Source organism: Opisthocomus hoazin, chromosome Z (assembly GCF_030867145.1).
Source record: "Opisthocomus hoazin isolate bOpiHoa1 chromosome Z, bOpiHoa1.hap1, whole genome shotgun sequence".
Classification (NCBI taxonomy): domain Eukaryota; kingdom Metazoa; phylum Chordata; class Aves; order Opisthocomiformes; family Opisthocomidae; genus Opisthocomus; species Opisthocomus hoazin.
In genome coordinates, this window is record NC_134454.1 from 78,731,405 (window position 1) to 78,748,569 (window position 17,165).

Below are 17,165 nucleotides of genomic sequence, written 5' to 3' on the forward strand. Positions count from 1 at the left end.
GCTTTAAAGCAATCGAGTTTTCATTTCTTTTTAAAGGAATCAGGGTTTCTCGGAGGAGTGGGAATTTCAGTCATTAGCAGAAGTCAGACACACACTCCTTTTTTAAGGGAAACCTAAGCCCTGTGTCAGCATCCTTCCTATTTTTATCCACTAGCACCAGCTGCTGGCTGTTGGTGGAAACAGAAAAACTAGCAGAAATCTGAACGCCTGGTTAGAAGAGCGGCTGGAAATACAGTGATGGAGCCACTGCCTTCCCCCAGCTCCCAAAACCGGGCACCTCAGCCCCGGGGCTGCTGAACCCCCGAGGGAGCCAGTTGTACCGGGACCACTTTAGCAAGGTGCCTGAGGCAGAAAGCAGAGATGTTGGGCTGGGATGCCGGAAAAAAGCCCAGCCGGTGCCAGATGCGTCCTTCCCCTTTTCCCTTTCCCTGGCCACGCACAGTGCAGCGGGGGCTTGTCTGGAGACCCCCAGGTGTGCATTGCTCAGGGGACACGGCCATGCTGAGTGGTCTCCCTTGGGAGGGACTGTTTGGGAGCTTTCCCCACCCCTGGGGTGGTTGGAAGCCGGACGCTGCCGCACATCCGCCGGGTCTGGGAACGGGAGGCTGCCGGTTCTGCAAAAGCCATTTGCAGCCGCCCTGAGCATTTGAGCGCACAAGAAACTTCCTCCGCTCTGCTCGCAATGGGAAGGTTCTGCTGGAGCCCACCCTGCAGCCCTGGGACGTGCTGCCCGCGGCATCCCACCGACGCTGATCCCACTGCCTGCACACAGCCCGTTCTGCCCTGCACCCCCACGCACATTTGGGAGGGACCCTGGGGGCCAAGTTACCCACAGCAGTAGCTTTGCAGACGCAAAGTTGCATCCCCAGAGACCCTTCTGCCCTCGGCGATGCTGCACTAAGCCTCCGCATGGGAGGGCAGCTGTGGGGCAAGACGAACTCCCCTGGTTTGAGGCAGGGCAGAAATCAGAGCCAAGTTCTGCATCCCCACAGGAACCCTTTATTCTGCGCCCGGCGCCCAGCCTTCCCGCTGGGCTGAACTTGCCTGGGAAAGCATGAACCCATGGGCTGAGAGCTGCTGAAGTGCGGCATGCCAGCGCGGGCAGAGCCCGGCTGGGGGAATCGCCGTCGTCTTGTGTTTCTGGGCCTCTTGGACTTCCCTGCTTGCTGTTATTTTATCCGGGTGAAAACACTGGTGCCAATCCTGCAGGAAACCCCAAGTCACCGGTGGTTCACCCAGCCAAGATCACCTATGCTGTGGTGGAGAGTACAGAAGGGAAACCCGAGGCGGGGCACTGTGTTCCCCACTGCCTCGCTGGGTGCGGAGTGGGATGCCCAGGGCTCTCAGTGCTCGGTGGCAGAGGCTGCACTGGGTGCTGGCATCATCTCTTGCTCTCTCCTCGCTGGGCAGAGTGCAAGGAGAGTCCCGGGAGATCTGGCTGGGCCCAGAGCCCACCCTGGTGTCACCCACCCTGGAGCACACCTGGGATGCAGGAGCTGACCAGGTCACAGGGATGCTCCTTGGCCCCTCCTTGTCTCCGGTGACAAACCCATTTCACCCTCCTGATGCCACAGTGCCTCATCCCATGGGATTCTCCCCTCTCCCGCCCCAGGGTGCAGGAAAGCTCAGTGTAGAAGTGGCTGGGACCTGGTGCTCACCGGGTGGCTTTCCAGTCCTCAGCGGGGCTCTCGGCCGCCTCTCTCATGAGCCACAGGGCGTGCAGGGTCTCTTCCCCATTGGTGCCCACATAGCACTGGCCCAGGAAGGCAGTCGTCCTGGCTGTCTCCGAGTCTGGAAAAGTCCAAGGGGACATGAGCCGAGGTAGCAAGGCACAAAGCCAGCCCCCTGGGTCCTGCTGGTGTCCCTGCTGCAGGGCAATGGCCCCCTCCTGCCTACCTCGGAGCCGCCAGTGCACAGTGAAGGAGAAGGTGGGCTGTGGGACCAGTCCTGCGTCCTGCTGGGACCCCTCCAGCGGCGAGGTGAGGATTTTGGGGTCACTGGCCGCAGGACCCGGCAGATAGGAACCAGAGAAACTGCCGTCCTTGCTGAGGATGGACACGACCATCCGGCAGCCGGTGTCGCTCCGCCAGGACCCGGAGAGGATGCACTGCAAGGCCGGTGCTGTGGTTTGGGGTGCCCAGACAGGCAGGGAGGGCATCCTGCTCCCACCCTGCCACCCTGGCTCTGCCTGAGAACTGGGAGACCCTGTGCGAAGCTGGTGCCACCAACATCCCCACCTTTGCACAGGCGCTGCAGCCGCGGTGCTGACTTCAGCCCAGCCGTTGCACTGGGCTGTTTGCTGCTCCCACCCGGGGAGCAGGCAGGAGTTCCCCACGCTGAAGCAAGCTGTGTGCAAGCTTTCCCTGCATGCTTGGTGGGAAAAGGGGTTTCTCTGGAGCAAGGCTCCATTTTTTTTGCCTCTGGATGGATTCCCACAGCAAGGAGCATCCGTGCGGGAGTGGTCCCTCCCTCCCAGCCTTTCTGCAGCTTTCACCTGTGCTGGGTGGTGCTGGTTCCACCACCACCAGCATCCCAGCCCCGGCTCCCGGCCAAGCACTGCAGCCCGAGCCCTTGGGGTCTAGCGGGGTGTCAGCACTGCATCCCCATTGCCACCCGTCCCCGTACCTTCCTCTCTGTGGGGGTGGCACACGTCGCCAGGGCCAGGGCGAGGACCAGGGCGAAAGCACGGCTCCGCATGGCTGCGGGGCTGCGAAGCGCCCAGCACGGCTCCCTCCCAGCCCTGCGCCCTGGCCCCCTTTATAGGGCTGTAACCGGAGCCCCGCGGGCACGGTGGGCGTCGGGCTGGCAGCCGCCGGGCATGTAGCCGTGTGGCAGGGTGCCTGGGACAGGACAGGCGAGGTGAGGAGGTCTGCGTGACCTGGGCAGTGCTGGAGGAACGCGGGGATGAGCACGGCGGTGCAGAGAGGTGGGGGCACGAGTTGTTTTTAAGGCCGTTATAGCAGCATCAAGTACCTCCCTTGGGAATCCGCCTCCTGTGCATGCAGGCTGGAAATTATTCCCCGTTTAAACATTTAACTGTTCCCTGCTTCGCTGGTGCCACTGGCTGACCAGGGTGTCACCCGCATGGTGCCAGGGCATCCCTGTCAGAGGCACGCTGCAGCGGCACAGGGGGGAAGGCTCGCCCTGCCTTCTGTTTTAGCAGCAATAACATTTCCCCGGCATCTTCTGGATTCCAGCTGCTCGTTTTGCTGCCTTTGCTTGTACAAGAGTTAGAAGAAGAAGTAACCACAGAGAGGTGTTGGGGTCCAAGCATGCTAACCAGCCTGATATTTGCACCTCTTACTTATATTTGCTGCTTTTAAGATGTACAAAACAGAGCATACACTGTCAGTGCATTCCTGAGCTGCTACTCTGCTCCTTGCAGTGCCTGGAGCAAGCGTGGGGCTGTGGGCAACTGAAAATTAAGGTGGGATGCAGCTGCATAAACAAGTGCTGTTTCAGGGACAGCAGTGTCTGGGGGGCTGGATGGCAGCAGGGCTGTAGTGTGTGTATGAGGGGTGGTGGGGTCCCACCTGGGGTCGGCACCGCTCAGTGCCCACCATGAGCCCTGGCACACCCCAGGACCCCACTGCTGCTGCTGCTGCTGCTCAGCACCTCTCCCTCTGGTCTTGATGGCCTGAAAGGCTGGAGTAAGCAGAAATCACCCCTCTCCTAACACATCACTCCTCCTTGTCAACTTTTACAGTCCAGAACTCACAAGCTTGTCACAAGGGCCTGAGAAATCCCCCTGGGGGACCACTTGCTCTTGCCCTGGATGCCACAGTCCATCCTTTTGGCCTGACACCAGCCCCTGCCTAGCTGTGCTGTTTGGCAGGGACAAGCCACCCTGTTTGAGGTGCTTAGGGAGGTGACAGCCGTTGCTCCATGTCATGACAGCATGCACCGGCCTCACTGGGTCTGGGCCAGGCTTGACAGACTGTACAGCTAGTGTGCTGGCATCCCCGGGGCTGGGTTATATTTGCAACGCTTCCGCAAGAGACTTCATCTTCACCCATGGACCTGCCAAAAACTTTGTGTCAAAAGAGCTGACTAAGCTTGGCAGATGTCCACAGAGGCAGATAGAGTGGCAGTGCTGAAATGTAGCAGCAGGGAAGGGTAAAATCCCTGATCGTAACCTAGGAGGATGGGATGGAATGGGATGGGATGGGATGGGATGGGATGGGATGGGATGGGATGGGATGGGATGGGATGGGATGGGATGGGATGGGATGGGATGGGATGGGATGGGATGGGATGGGGTGGGGTGGGATGGAATGAGGTGGGATGGGACACGGTGGGGACTTTAACTGTGCACATTTTGCTCTGGTGCCATCCAGCACGAAGGAAGTGCTTCACCAATATCTTGCGTTTACCGATATCGTTACCTCTATCACCCAACCCTATGAGGAGTCCTGGGGCTGGACAGGCATCTGGCGGGGATGGGTGAGAAGGCACCGCAAGGAAGGCATCTGGATTCAGGATGCTGATGCCGTGTCTGACACCAGCAGGCAGGTGGGGAGTGATGGTGCAGGGTGGAAGTTGCTGTAGGATGAGGTGGGAAATGAGCCCAGGGAGCTGGATGGGGGAACCGGGTCCAGATGTCCCTGGGAAGCGCAGTGGTGAGCCCTCACCTCTGCAGGGGTACCCATGGGGACAGAAGCTGCTGCGGAGGGAGAGTGAGGGCAGTTTTTTGAAAAAGATGACCACAGCTGACGTGCCTTTTGAAATTTCTTTTTATGTGAGAGGCTGCTTTTGCTTGCCGTGGGGGTCCGGGCTGCAGCCAGAGCATGCCGTCATGGGGCAGGTGAAGCTGTGTCCTCACAGGATGGGGACAAGTTTGGTAAGATCTTTCCTTTTGGGGTGCGTTTGCGTGTGAAGATGTTTCTGCCCACCCTGCAGGAAGCAAAAAGTTCCTGTGGGACAACCCACAGATAAAACCCTCTCGGGGTGTCCCTAAATGCCCCCCAACTTGCCACGAGCAGCTGCTGGATGCCCCTGGCCAAGGCAAGCCCTTAGCCAGGAGGCATTGGCATTCCCGCTGCAAACCCATGCTGGGGGGTTCCCAGGGGTGGTCCACTCTCCCAGGGGGAAGCTTGTCATGAGGGGTCCTGGGGAGGGCCCCTCTGTGGGGCTGCTGCCCCCCATGTCCTCCCACTACCTCGTGGCTTTCCAGTCCTCCTCGAGGGACCCGACAGCTTCACGCAGCAGCCACATGGTGGTCAGCGTCTCCTTCCCACCCGTGTCCACGAAGCACTGACCCGCAAAGGCGGTGGTGGCGTCTGGGGGAAGTGCTTGCTGGGGTCTCGGTGGGGCCAGCACCTGTGCTCGCTGGCTGCTTCCCCTTCCCTGAGGTCCTACCAGCCATGTTTCCACCCCGACAGCCATGCACCCACCCAACCCACATCGGGGCGACCTGCCCTTCCCCAGCGGCCCCCTTGGGCGAGCCGGGCTCTGCAGCACTGCACCCCCCCTGCACTTATGCGGTGAGGACCCACCGTGGGCACCTTGGGCTGCCCGGCAGGGATGGGTGCAAAGACGCTGGGTGAGGAGCGGTTGCCCTGTGCCAGCCCAGCACCGTCCGTTAGCCCCACGCCAGGCAGGCACCGCTGCCTCGCTCTGCTTAGCTGCAACAAAGCGTCACCGAGCAGACGTTCCAGCAGAGGAAAAACCCTGCTGACTGCCTGCACGGCTCCCGGTGGCCCCGCGGTGCCATCCCCAAGTGTCCCAGCACTTACTGGAGAACTTGTCCCAGCGCACACTGAAGGCAAAGGTGGGCCAGCCCCCCTCGCCGGGCTGCTGCTGGGCGCCCTTCAGGGGGGAGGCGCGGGCACAGCCGCCGGCGAGGGTGACCCGAGTGAGGTATTTCCCGTGGAAGTCCCCGTTGTCCCTCACCGCCGAAATCTCCATCAGCGAGTCCTGCTCATTCCTCCATAGCCCGCTGAGCTGGCACTGAAAGGACATGGCCACAGGCCCTCTGCCGCCGCAGAGGACCCCATCCCTCCCATCTCCCCACGGCCGGAGCCACAAGCCTTGCTGCGAGCGTGACTGCGGGGCACGGCAGTCCCTGTCCCTAGTTTGGAGAAATGCTCCCCCAGCTGCTGCTGGCTGCTGAGTGGGCAGTGCAGCAGGGCCAGCGCGTCCCAGCCCGTCAGCATGCGTGGTACACCCAGACACGGACCCCGTGGGAGGGGATGCCCGGTGCGCCGTACCCCTGGGCACAGACCCCGCAGGAAGGGATGCCACGTGCGTGGTGCCCTGGACACATATCCCATGGGAGGGGATGGCCCACGCATGGTGATTCCGGGCACAGACCCCGTAGGAGGGAATGCCCTGCGCATGGTGCCCCTCTGGGAGCAAAGCTTTGTGGAGGTGGTACAAGGTGGCTGAGGGTGACCCGGAGATGCTCTGCCCATTGCCTGGACTAGGTGTTTGCAAAGCTCTCCTGCTTGCCCCAGCCTAAAATGGCATTTAAGAGAGAACCCCTGTCTGCCCACACTGCATCCCAGTGCCGTGTCCGCCACGTTCCCACCGCCACCTGTCCCCGTACCTTCCTCTCTGTGGGGGTGACACACGTCACCAGGGCCAGGGCGAGGACCAGGGTGAAACCACCGTTCTCCATGGCCACGGGTCTGCGAAGTGCCCAGCACGGCTCCCTCCCGGCCCTGCGCCCTGGCCCTCTTTATAGGGCTGTAACCGGAGCCCCGCGGGCAGCGGGCTGGCAGGGCAGGGTGCCCGGGACAGGCGAGGTGAGGAGGTCTGCGTGACCTGGGCAGTGCTGGAGGAACGCGGGGATGAGCACGGCGGTGCAGAGAGGTGGGGGTGCGGGGATGGTTTGCACATCTGCTATCCAGGAAGCTCTGCCAGCCTGTTCCTTGCTCTGTGATGGAGTCGTCGCGGTGGGCGCAGCCTGACACAGTCCCACTGCCACCGTCCCAGTGCTGACATCCAAGCACAGCACTGCGGCAAGCACAGCCCGACCAGCTCTTCTCTGCTGCACTGGAGGGTGGTGTGTCTGCCCACAGGAGCTCGTCCTCATGGTAGTCCCCTCCTGCACTACAAGTTTCTGCTGCTCTTTCTAAGCTGTTTTTTCCCCTGGCTGTGCTGGGCTTTCCCTAGGTCTGGGGACTGTGACTGTCACTGCAGCGGGAACGCTTGGGCACCCTTGAATTAATCCCCCTTGTAAGTGCAGAAGGGTTTTTCTGGAAGAGACGCAGATATTAAGATTTCCTTGTCCCCGTGGGAGGGGTTGCCCTGTGCCTGGTGTCCCCATGCACAGACTTCCTAGGAGGCAATGCCGCATGCATGGTACTTTGAGGCTGGGCAAGCTATGGGTCCATGGCAGAGCCCTGTCTGAGCCCTTAGCAAGGGATCCCTAATGGTATGAGATCGTGCTGAGGACATGCAGGTGTCCAGGGTCTGCCTGCCTCTTGCACAGGGACAGGGCACAGCCACCTCCTCTAAGGTATCTCCCCAACAGAATGAATGTATCGCTGCCAACTCTGCAGGGGACAACAGAGCTGGTGCCTGGCTGTGTCCAGGTCAGGAGGGACCTCTCCGGCCCCTGCCCAGCACAGGGACTGAGCATCTGCTTTGAGAATCCTCCAGAGACACACCTGCCCTGGGCTGGAAGGCACCAGCAGGGCCACTCTCCTTCTCCCTACGGAGCAGGATCTGGCAATGCCCATGTGCAAATAGCGCTTTGTTTTTGACTAAAAAATTATAGTAGATGCTTTCAGCTCCCATCCCTGGGATTTGCTCCAAAAGCCTTTGGGGTCCCGGCACCACTGTCCCTTATCTGCTGCCCAGATGGCTCCCAGCCCCAGCACCCACCCCCAGGGCTCAGCGCTCCCCCCGGGTGCTCCGTGCTGCACCCATGGGTGTGCATCCCAGCACAGAGCAGGGGTGGAGGAGTGCCCTGCAGCCCTGCTCTGACTGTGGTTCACGCCTTGGCTTTCCAGTCATCCCCGAGGCTGTCAGCCTCATCTTGTGTGGTCTGCACGGTCCTTACTAATTCCTTCCTGCCCCTTGTCCATGAAGCGCTGGCCCACAAGTGCTGTGGTGGAGTCTGCAGCCCGTGAAAGGGTGGGAGGTGGGAAAGGGCGCTGGGATGGGGCTTTCCCTCTCAGGCAGAGAGCTTGCCAACTTGTGAGTGGGAAAGGCTGCTTGCAGGTGAGTGATGTTTCCCTCCTAAACCTCCTGTCCTGCTGGGACCTGGGGGATGGCACTAGACAGGCGTGGGATACACCGGGCATGGGGGGATGAGCCCAGCTGAGCCTGCGTCCAGGTCTGCCCCACCTCGTTCTGGGCAGGACCTGTCTGGACGAGAGTCAGAGCTGGGAACCGGGAGGTGCCACCAGCCATGCAGCTCTGATGTTCAGGATGGGGGAGAACTGGGGACACCACAGGAGGGCAGAGGACCATCAAGGACACCACAGGGAGCACCAGGGAGCTCTGGGGACGCTACAGAGATGGGGGACCATTTGAGACACCAAAGGGGAAGGCAGAGGATGGAGGACACTACAGGCAAGGGCAGAAGGGGATCAGGGACATCTCAGTGGAGGGCAGGGGAGCTCTGGGGACACCACAGGGAGGCTGGGAAAGAAGAAACACCAACTCTAGTTGATGGTGAAGCCGAAGGTCGGCTGGGTCTTCTGGTTCATGCAGTGCTGGCACCCCTTCAGCAGTGACAGCTGGATCTCATTCATGGTGGCTGTCACGACCGTGTGGTAGGAGCTGGCAAAGTCGCCTTTTCCATTCATGGCTGCCAAGGCAGTGTTGGTAGCTCAGGTCATTGATCCGGTGCCTGGTCAGCATGCACTGGAGTGGAGTGGACTCAGTGCTGATGCTGCAGCACAGCCTGGGTATAGGCAGGGTGGCAGGAGCAGGCACCCCCGGGAGCCACATCGGGGAAGCTGGAAAAACCGTGGGTCCCCTGTCCACCCAAGGGGATGTACTGCCAAGTGTGATGAGCTCAGCTGTGGGCTGGGGAGGTGGGTCGCGTCTGGGAGGGTGCCCTGGCTCCCAGCCAGCACCAGGAAGGGCTGGGGACCTGGCCAAGGAGCCTGTCCATCCTCCCAGGATGTCAGTCTGTGCTCAGCAGGGCTGCAGCCAGAGCTGGGCCAGGGACAGAGGCTGAGGAGCAGAGCAGGGCGTGCGGTCGAGATCTGGATTCTGGCGGGAGTGGTGACCAGGCAGACACGGCAGAGGTGGCAGAAGCTATGGGACTTCATTTGTAAGTGAAGTTAGAGGCTTTAAAATCAAGTTTATTCTTACATCATCACTGCAGCATGGCTGAGTACCAGGCTGTGCCTGGACTCCCACCCAGACCAACAAGCTGTAGAGTCCCTGGGTGACTCCCTGGCTCCATCTGCTTAGGTGGGACAACGGCTGGATTGAGACAAATGCTGGGCACTGAGATGTTCAGCACTGAGAGATTTGTAAATAGTCAACAGGAACAGTACCCGCAGAAATGGTTGGACAGTCTTCTGCACACAGTTAAGACATGCAGGTGCTGTTTCCCATGTAGCTGAGATAAGCGGTAGCAATGGATCACGCATACCCTGAAACATGGCCAACAGATGGACAACAGCTGAGCAGGAGCGGTTTAGGGAGTCTCACCTGACCTCACCTGAGGTGCTGCTGCAAGGACCTCTGCAATGTAGACTCCTCCTCTGTCCAGAGAATGACTGACTGATCCCCTACGTAAGCATGACCTGATGCCAAGATACTCCCAAATAAGTTTTTTTTCTTTTTTTTTAACCTATATGCTACCTGTCAGCTCCTGTGAAACACAGATGGGCAGCAGTGATGCGCTGCCTGTGATTGCAAGCATCTCCTGCCTCCTCCAGCTCCCGATACCTCTGAAGGCATTCACAGTGTGTGAATGCCCGTGACAAAGGCTTGCCATGCAGCAGCAAAGGCTGGTTTTCCTCCCAGAGGGAGATCTGCAGTGGGGCTGAAGGGGACCCTGCCACTCACCTTTGCTACGCCGATGAGCTGAGCTGGAAGGGGGCAAAGTAGTTCTGGGTTCGCAGCTCAGAGAGGCGGAGCAGAGACGAGCAGAGTGCAAAGCACTGTGAGCAGGTCTTGCAGCTGGGTAAAACCCGGTGCTGATGAATGCCCAATGCCCATGGGGAAGCATCTTCAGCCAGAGCCCCCCCCAGACCCCCGCGGGCACCCCTGGCACACAGTGTCCTAACACCTGCCACCCCAAAACTGAGATGCTGGATGTATCACTGCCTTGCTGGTTGCTGATACAGACAGTGGCCTTGCAAACAGCTCTGCCAGCCCATGCCTGTTGCATTTCTCACCGGCACCGTGGCTGCTTGCAGAGGTCTGCAGACTGCTCAAATGGTGGTCAGCACTGCTGCCTTGATGGTGTGTCCCAGGACTGCTGCACAGCCTCCAGGGAGCCCTGCTCCGGGGAAATGTTGACATGAAAGCGACAATAAAGTCAGGAGGATGCATGCAGTAAGGCTGCAGGCTTAGCAGGATGTCCCACCACAGAGCCAGCCACACTTCAGCGGGAAAGCAGACTCCTGTGATCCCTCCACATTCTTTCCTAATTTTCAGGTTCCTCCAAAGCAGGTAAAAGGCTGCACAGACCAAAGGACACTGTAGCAGAGGGGTGGTGTAAAGGCATTCTGCTCAGAAGGGCTTCAAGGGAACTGAAAAAGCCAGATAAATTCAATGGACACACCAAGCAGGAAACAGCTGCATCGCTCCAGAAGCGGAAGATGGACCCAAGGGAGAAAAGTCTGAAACGAAAGCAACATGCAAGTCTGCAACGGGGCGGGCTAAAACACAGAGCAGGCGGACAACTTGCTAAAGCCACAGATACTGTTATCAAAACTCTCCCACAACATTTGCAGCAACAACACCAGGCGAGCAGTGGGAGGTGGCAGCCCGCTGCCAGCCCACTCCTGACTTTAGGCTGCTCAAATCCCAGGTGGGTGCCAGCACGGAGTGTGCGACACCATCCATGGTTATTTTGGGACTGGACAGCTCCGGGACCAAGTTTCAGTTTCAGACCTAGAACTGAGTTTCCTGGAAATCATTTGTTTCAGCTGAGAGGAGTGACTCAGGCAGCACCGTTACCAGAAGTCACAAAGTCCAGCAGACGGGGCTTTGGGGCTGGATTTGCTAGACAACCCCTTTCCAGTAAATCACACACATTTCCCTAAGAGGAGTTTCGGAGCTGGATGTGCTGCGGCTACTGGCAGTGTGCTGCCGGTAGAGAGCAGCTCTCACCATTCTCCAAGAGCACGGGCAGAGCCAGGACCCGGCACCTGCCTGCCTGAGGGCCGTCCCGGAGCTGGGGGGCTCCCAGGCAGCTTTTAGGGGTGCAGAAGGATCCCCCAGCATACCCTGCCATCACGCTCACCCGCTACCAAGAAAGGAAGAGCCAGCACTGACCTGTGCTTAGTGTCAGAGGCTCACTTTGGGGATGCACCATCCCATTCAGTGGGAAAATGGGCCTTCTTGGGGCCAGCCTCTTCCCAGAGCAGTGGGGCGAGAGCTCCATCCTGCACCCACAGGCATACTTTAGCCTGGCTTACCCAGAACACAGACTGCACAACACTGGGTTTAAAGCAAAATACTTTATTTGTTTCTTGTGGATGTCTGAGCTGATAATGGCCCTGAGGCTGGGACACGGTGATGCTGGTGAGGGGTCCCCTAGTGTTCCAAGGCCAGCTGAAGCAAGAGGCTGCTCCCTCCTCCTTTCAGGCTGTCCGAACGAAGACGTTGTGGCCAGACCTGTAGGGAAGAAGATGCCCATCAGTGTGCCATCGGCAGAGGTGCAGGGGTCCCAGCCGGGCTGGGTGTCCCTTGGCTCACCTGGTGGCTTTCCAGTCGCTGGACAGGGAGTCAACCTTCTCCCGCAGAAGCCAGGAGGTCTGCAGGACCTCCTCCCCATCGTCCCCAGCAAAGCACTGGCCCACGAAGACAGCTGTGGAGTCTGGGGGAGTGGTGGCTGTTAGCATCCCAGCAAGACCCCACCTGCTTTTGGAACTTCACAAGTGCTGGTGGGTTTAATGCTCATGGAGTCTGGGTGGGTCCCAATGTTTGCGGGGAAATGCACTGTGGCAGAGATGCTGTCAAAACAACTCTCGATGCTGCCTAGCCTGAGCAGTGTTTCAGGAGGTGTCCTGCTGTCTGTGGACACCGTCCAGAGTGGGGAGAGGTCAGGGAAGGACAGACTGGGGACAGGAGAGGGGACAGAGGGATTGGGACATGCGCTGGGATCTGCCTGAGCTCCCTCCCCATCCCACCACCCCATCCAGGCACGGCCACCACTGCATCTACCGACCAGAAAACTTCTTCCAGTTGACGGTGAAGCCGAAGGTGCATTGCCCATCCTCATCCAAGTGCTGGGAGCCAATGAGGGGGGATGGCTCGATGGGTTTCTGGGCGCTTGATACAGCGGTGTGGTACTCGCCGGAGAAGTTGCCCTGGCTGTCCACTGTGGACACCAGCATCCTGGAGCCAAGGTCGTTCTCCCACCAGCCAGTCAGGTTGCACTGCTGGAGGATGAGCAGACGTGTCCCCGGGGGCTGCCTGCACACAGCTCCTACCCCTACCCCGTGGGCTGAGCCCCCTGCCCACACCCCCCTGATGCCCACAGGGAGCCAGCACTCACCTTGCTCTTTCTTGCTGGCCGTTTCTGCTCGCGGCCCGGCCACAACTTGGTGTTGGTTGCCTTTTCCTCCTTTGCACTGGCCTTTTCCCCCCTGGGGATCTCAGCTGCCTGACAGAGGATCTTGGAAAAGAAAAGGAACACAGAGGCAAGCTGTGGGCAGAGGCACAGCAGGGTGTCTCCAGAGCCCCGGGAGTGCTCAGGCACTCATTTTTAAGAGACATGATTTACAAAGAGACATAATTTACAAATTGGCTTCCATCTCAGCCATGTCAGGAGGGCCAAACACTGGGGTAAACTGAGAATAAGGGGAGAGGTGAAGAGGAAAAGCTAAAGGCAGCAGCCCCGGGTGGACAGGAACGCAGGCGGGACCCCTGCTCCAGCCCTGCCAGGTGAGCTGTGTGATCCCAGGACAAGTCTGCCTGTGCCCGTGGAAAAGTGTGCTGTGCTTGGAGCTGGTGCGTGGCGTGAGTGGGGAACCCACTGGGATGGGCAGAGCCCTCAGGTTCATGGTGGGCTCCTGCACAGCCAAAGAGGCGGCACAGCCAGAGCCCTGCAGAATCCCACCTGCGAGGCTCCGGCCCCTGCTCTGAGCACCGCCTGTCCTCCCCAGCACTCCACCTCCCCGGGCAGGGGCAAGCCACCCCACGCGGCAGGGTCTCCAGGTTACCCCTGCCCGAATTCCCCTGCAAGTTCCCGGGGGCGGGGGTCCCCACGCCCCCCCCCCCCCCCCCCCGAACCAGGGAAGCGATACGCACGCGTGTTCCCGCCTGGGGACACGGACAATCCCCACAGCATCCCCCTGCCTCGGAGCACCCCCCTCAGCGGGACCTCCCTTCAGCATCCCCCCCCTTGGAGCAGGGAATCCTCCCGCTGCCAGGGATTCCCCCCGCGGGTGGGTCTTCCACGCGTGTGTCCCCCCCCCGATCGCTGCAGCCCCCCCCCCCCGAGTGACATCCCACGGGTGCCCGCGCTCCCACCTCTCTCCCCGCCGCGGCCGCGGTCAGGGCCACCCCGGCGAGCGGGGCGAGGGCGCGGAGCAAGCGGCGGCTCATCGGGATGCGGCGCAGAAACCGAACCTCGCTCCCCGGGCACTGCCGCCCCTTTATAGCCCGGCCCGGCCCCGGAAAGCCCCGGGCGGTACCGGAGGGAGGGGCGGGGACGGGGCAGCGGCGGGGATGAGGGGGGGGCGGGGGGCTGGGGATGGAGGTGGGGGCGAGGATGGGGCGGGGGGGGAGGGGAATGGGGATGGGGATGGGGATGGGGATGCAGGCAGGGCTGACGGGAGCTACGTGCTGACGTGGCCCAGCCTGAGGGTCCCTGGACCACCCGAGGGCTGTGTCTGGGCTTCACTGCTGCCCGGCAGGAGACCCTGCACCCCACACTGACCCCCAGCCACTTCAGGGGACGGACAGAAGGACGGGGAGTCGCAAGGGCAGGAGAAGGGTGTGTGTGCAGGGATGGCTGGGGATCTGCAGCGCCTCCAGGGATATGGCAGACAAAGGGAGCGAACCTGACCCCACAGCAACAGGAAAACCCCTGGGCACTGCGGTGGTCCCACGTACCAGGCGAGAGCAAAAGGCCACTGATCGCTGGGGTAGGATCAGGCCAGGACGAGCTGTTGCTGGGGGGGAGCAGGACAGCTGCTGAAGGATCAAGGACGGGGCCATAGGGGAAGCGGGGCCAGGATGGGGGGTGTCTGGGGCAGCTGACGCGAGTGGCTTGGGGAGCGGTGGCTGTGACACTGTCAGTGCTGGCTTCCTGTAAACCCCGTGGTTTCACTTTCTGTTTCTGCTCCTGTTGCCTTGCTACCATCACCTCCTACCCATCCTGTGGGCTGCCTGCTTAGGAGAGGCCAAGACACAGGGTATTTGCAGCCATGGGGGTGCTGAAAGGACAGAAATGAAGTCTTACTGCCCGGTGGTCCCGCATGGCTCTTGGTGGTCCCACGTCCACTGGTGCACTCCCTGGGGCGCTCAGGGGCACCCAACTTCAGGGCTGAGCGTTACGGATTAGGGAACTTGTGAGTTAGAAACTTCATGAGTTGCTGGAGTGATGAATTCATTAGCTCACGTGATGTCTGGGTCTGTGCAAAGGACACTGTGCCCTTGTGTGTGACGTGTCATTTTGTTTTCTTTCCTAATGTCCTGGTAAAGTTTGATGCATCTTTATCATTCAGTCTACCCAGTAGCTGCCCCTGGAGCCCCAGGTCCCTCCCCTGGTCCCTCCACTATCCATCCTGCTCTTTGGACCACCCCAGCAGACCAGGCTCCCAGCTCGTGACCATGGTGCCCTCCGCAGGAGCTGGCACCCAGCCCTTCCCAATATGTGCAACCAGGACCAAGCCCCCCACCACAGCAGTAGCCGCAAACGGAGTTCGGTGGGAAGATGGGGCAGACTGGGGTGCAGAGATGCAGGATGAGGCCAGGTGAGCGTGCTGGATCGCCTGCACACGACCTTCACCCCGACCTGTGGCCGTGGGGTGTCCTGCTGCTCCACACCGTGGATGCTGCCCAGGGCCACCCACTGCTGGGCCTATGCAATGCCCCAGATGGGGACAAGGAGAAGAAGGCAACTGCGGAGGCCCAGAACAATGGCCAACAAGCGGGATCACCCAGCTCCTGTCCTCCTCTTGTCCCCAGCCCTGTCCCTCCCAGCACCCCGAATCACCACCCTATCCTCTCCCAGCCACTGCCAGCCACCCACCTCGCCCTATCCACGGCCATACAGGGGCTTCTTGCACCTCAGGGACACACGGGGCCCGGCTTTCTGCCAGGCAGAGAAAGGTTTATTCGGCTGCAGGTGCAGGGGCAGCAGGCTTTGGGAAGGGGGGTCCTTGGCAGCAGGCTGCTGGGAGGCAGTGGGAGGCAGTGGGGGGAAGCAGGGCAGGGCCAGGGTGTGTTTCCCAGCCAGGATGCTGGGAGCAGGTGGGAGTCCAGCCTGGGACCACGGTGGCAGAGAGCCTTGGGGACGCAGGCGGGACGGCGGGGTGCAGGCAGCTGCGGTCCCCATCCCCATCACTTGATGCGGGTGAAGATGGAGGTGCCAACCCTGCGGGGAAGCCATGTCAGACGGAGGTGAGGGAGAGCTGCGGGCTGGGAGGACAGGCTCAGGGCTCACCTGGTGGCTTTCCAGGAGTCCCTGCGGGATGGGACCTCTTCCCGCAGGAGCCACAAGGTCTCCAGCGTCCATGAAGCACTGGCCCACAAAGGCGATGGCGGAGTCTGGTGGGGTTCAAGTGGGGCAGAGGGGACTCAGAGCCTGTGCCTCCAGACAGAACAACTGGAGACATCTGATCCCTGGCAGATACACAGACAGACAGACAGACACACCCCGACGCATGCCCTGCGCAGACAGGTGGAGTTCCCTGCCACATAGCCCAGATGGGTGGCTTCCACATCGCCTGGACAGATGGATGGACACTACACCGGCCGTGTCCCTTTAGCAGGCAGAAGGGCACTCCCACCACCTCTCCCAGACAGACAGACAGGCACCCCTGACACCGGCCCCAGACAGAAAGACCTGCCCCCGCCACATCCCATGGCAGGAGGAGTGCATGTGGCTGATCTGTGTCCACAGCCAGGGTTTATCCAGGTGCCACAGGGGGGATGTAGGAGCAGGCGGAGGGCACCCCACTCCCAGCATGGGCAGGGCGCACCCGGCTGCGCTGGGATGCCTCAGATGGCACAGGATGGCCAGCACGGCACAGCATGGCACAGAATCGCTGTCCTGCATTCAGCTAGGAAAGGGTTAATTCTCACAAGAAGCTGGTTGGGCTGACACAAACCAGCCAACCAAATGGAATATTCTGTACCGTGGGATGTCATGCTCAGTATTGAAGCAGGGAGCTGGCTGAAGAAAGGAGAATTGTTACTCAGGAGCAAGATTAGCACTGGAAGGTGAGAACTTTGCAAGCTGTAGATTGTTTCTATCAGTGTTATCGCTGCTATTTTCTTCTCCATTTGCCATTCTGTTCAACTGCTTTTAGCGCAACCAAGGACTTTTGCCTTTTCCTTCTCATTCTCTTCCACATCCCACTGGGGAGAGGGGAGGAGTGAGAGAGCAACTGCGTGGTTATTCGTTGCCTACTGAGGCTAAACCACAAGAGTTTTCTTTGTAGCCAAACAGGGACACGAGACTAGCTCTAGCACTGATGAAGTCACAAGCTCATGTGCGTGTCGCGGAATTGGTTGGCTGCACTGCTGTATCTCTTCACTTTTGCTGAGCTGGGGAACGTGTTAATCCAAATAATGCTTTGTGCTTTGCCCTGGCATTGACAGCTTTCCCTTGCTGGGGAGATATTTTGTGGGGCAGAGGAAGGAACCTGGGAGCAGGTTTATACAGAAAATGGCTATGTGCTTTGTCCTGGTGTTGACAGCCTTGCTGTACTGCAGAAGCCATCTTGTGGAGAGCATGAGGGAAAACATCTCCCTCTCCCTGCTCGGGATTTACAGGGATGGTTTTCTTATGCAGGCTCCCAAAGCCCTTGTTGACCCCTACGTGAGCTGTTTAGTAGTCCTGATTAATA

At 60.1% G+C, this 17,165-nt stretch overlaps 3 protein-coding genes across 7 annotated transcripts; all 3 read right to left on the reverse strand.

Annotated features, from left to right (window-relative positions):
• Positions 1-976: 976 nt before the first annotated feature.
• On the reverse strand, positions 977-2,720 carry LOC104337659 (avidin). The gene is made up of 4 exons (XM_009943623.2): positions 2,626-2,720; positions 1,897-2,107; positions 1,659-1,791; positions 977-1,203 (listed from the first exon to the last, which is right to left on the reverse strand). The coding sequence occupies exons 1-4, from the start codon at positions 2,695-2,697 to the stop codon at positions 1,170-1,172; spliced, it is 450 nt and encodes a 149-aa protein (XP_009941925.1). The 5' UTR covers positions 2,698-2,720; the 3' UTR covers positions 977-1,169.
• A 684-nt stretch (positions 2,721-3,404) lies between these two features.
• Positions 3,405-6,641, reverse strand: LOC104337733 (avidin). 4 transcript variants are annotated; one of them, XR_012761902.1, is made up of 5 exons: positions 6,548-6,641; positions 5,736-5,949; positions 4,632-4,893; positions 4,386-4,542; positions 3,405-4,020 (listed from the first exon to the last, which is right to left on the reverse strand). XR_012761902.1 is itself a non-coding variant. In XM_075411044.1 (4 exons), the coding sequence occupies exons 1-4, from the start codon at positions 6,617-6,619 to the stop codon at positions 4,476-4,478; spliced, it is 615 nt and encodes a 204-aa protein (XP_075267159.1). In that variant the 5' UTR covers positions 6,620-6,641; the 3' UTR covers positions 4,378-4,475. The 4 variants fall into 4 exon arrangements, 2 of the variants coding, with proteins under 2 accessions (XP_075267159.1, XP_075267160.1); XR_012761903.1 differs by lacking the exon at positions 6,548-6,641 and having other exon boundaries at positions 5,736-6,037; XM_075411044.1 differs by lacking the exon at positions 3,405-4,020 and having other exon boundaries at positions 4,378-4,542.
• Positions 6,642-11,612: 4,971 nt separating this feature from the next.
• LOC104337732 (avidin) lies at positions 11,613-13,728 on the reverse strand. 2 transcript variants are annotated; one of them, XM_075410847.1, is made up of 5 exons: positions 13,618-13,728; positions 12,641-12,760; positions 12,311-12,521; positions 11,839-11,959; positions 11,613-11,757 (listed from the first exon to the last, which is right to left on the reverse strand). In XM_075410847.1, exons 1-5 carry the CDS (start codon positions 13,690-13,692, stop codon positions 11,724-11,726), a joined length of 561 nt encoding a protein of 186 aa, XP_075266962.1. In that variant the 5' UTR covers positions 13,693-13,728; the 3' UTR covers positions 11,613-11,723. The 2 variants fall into 2 exon arrangements, with proteins under 2 accessions (XP_075266962.1, XP_075266961.1); XM_075410846.1 differs by having other exon boundaries at positions 12,311-12,524.
• Between the last annotated feature and the right edge of the window lie 3,437 nt (positions 13,729-17,165).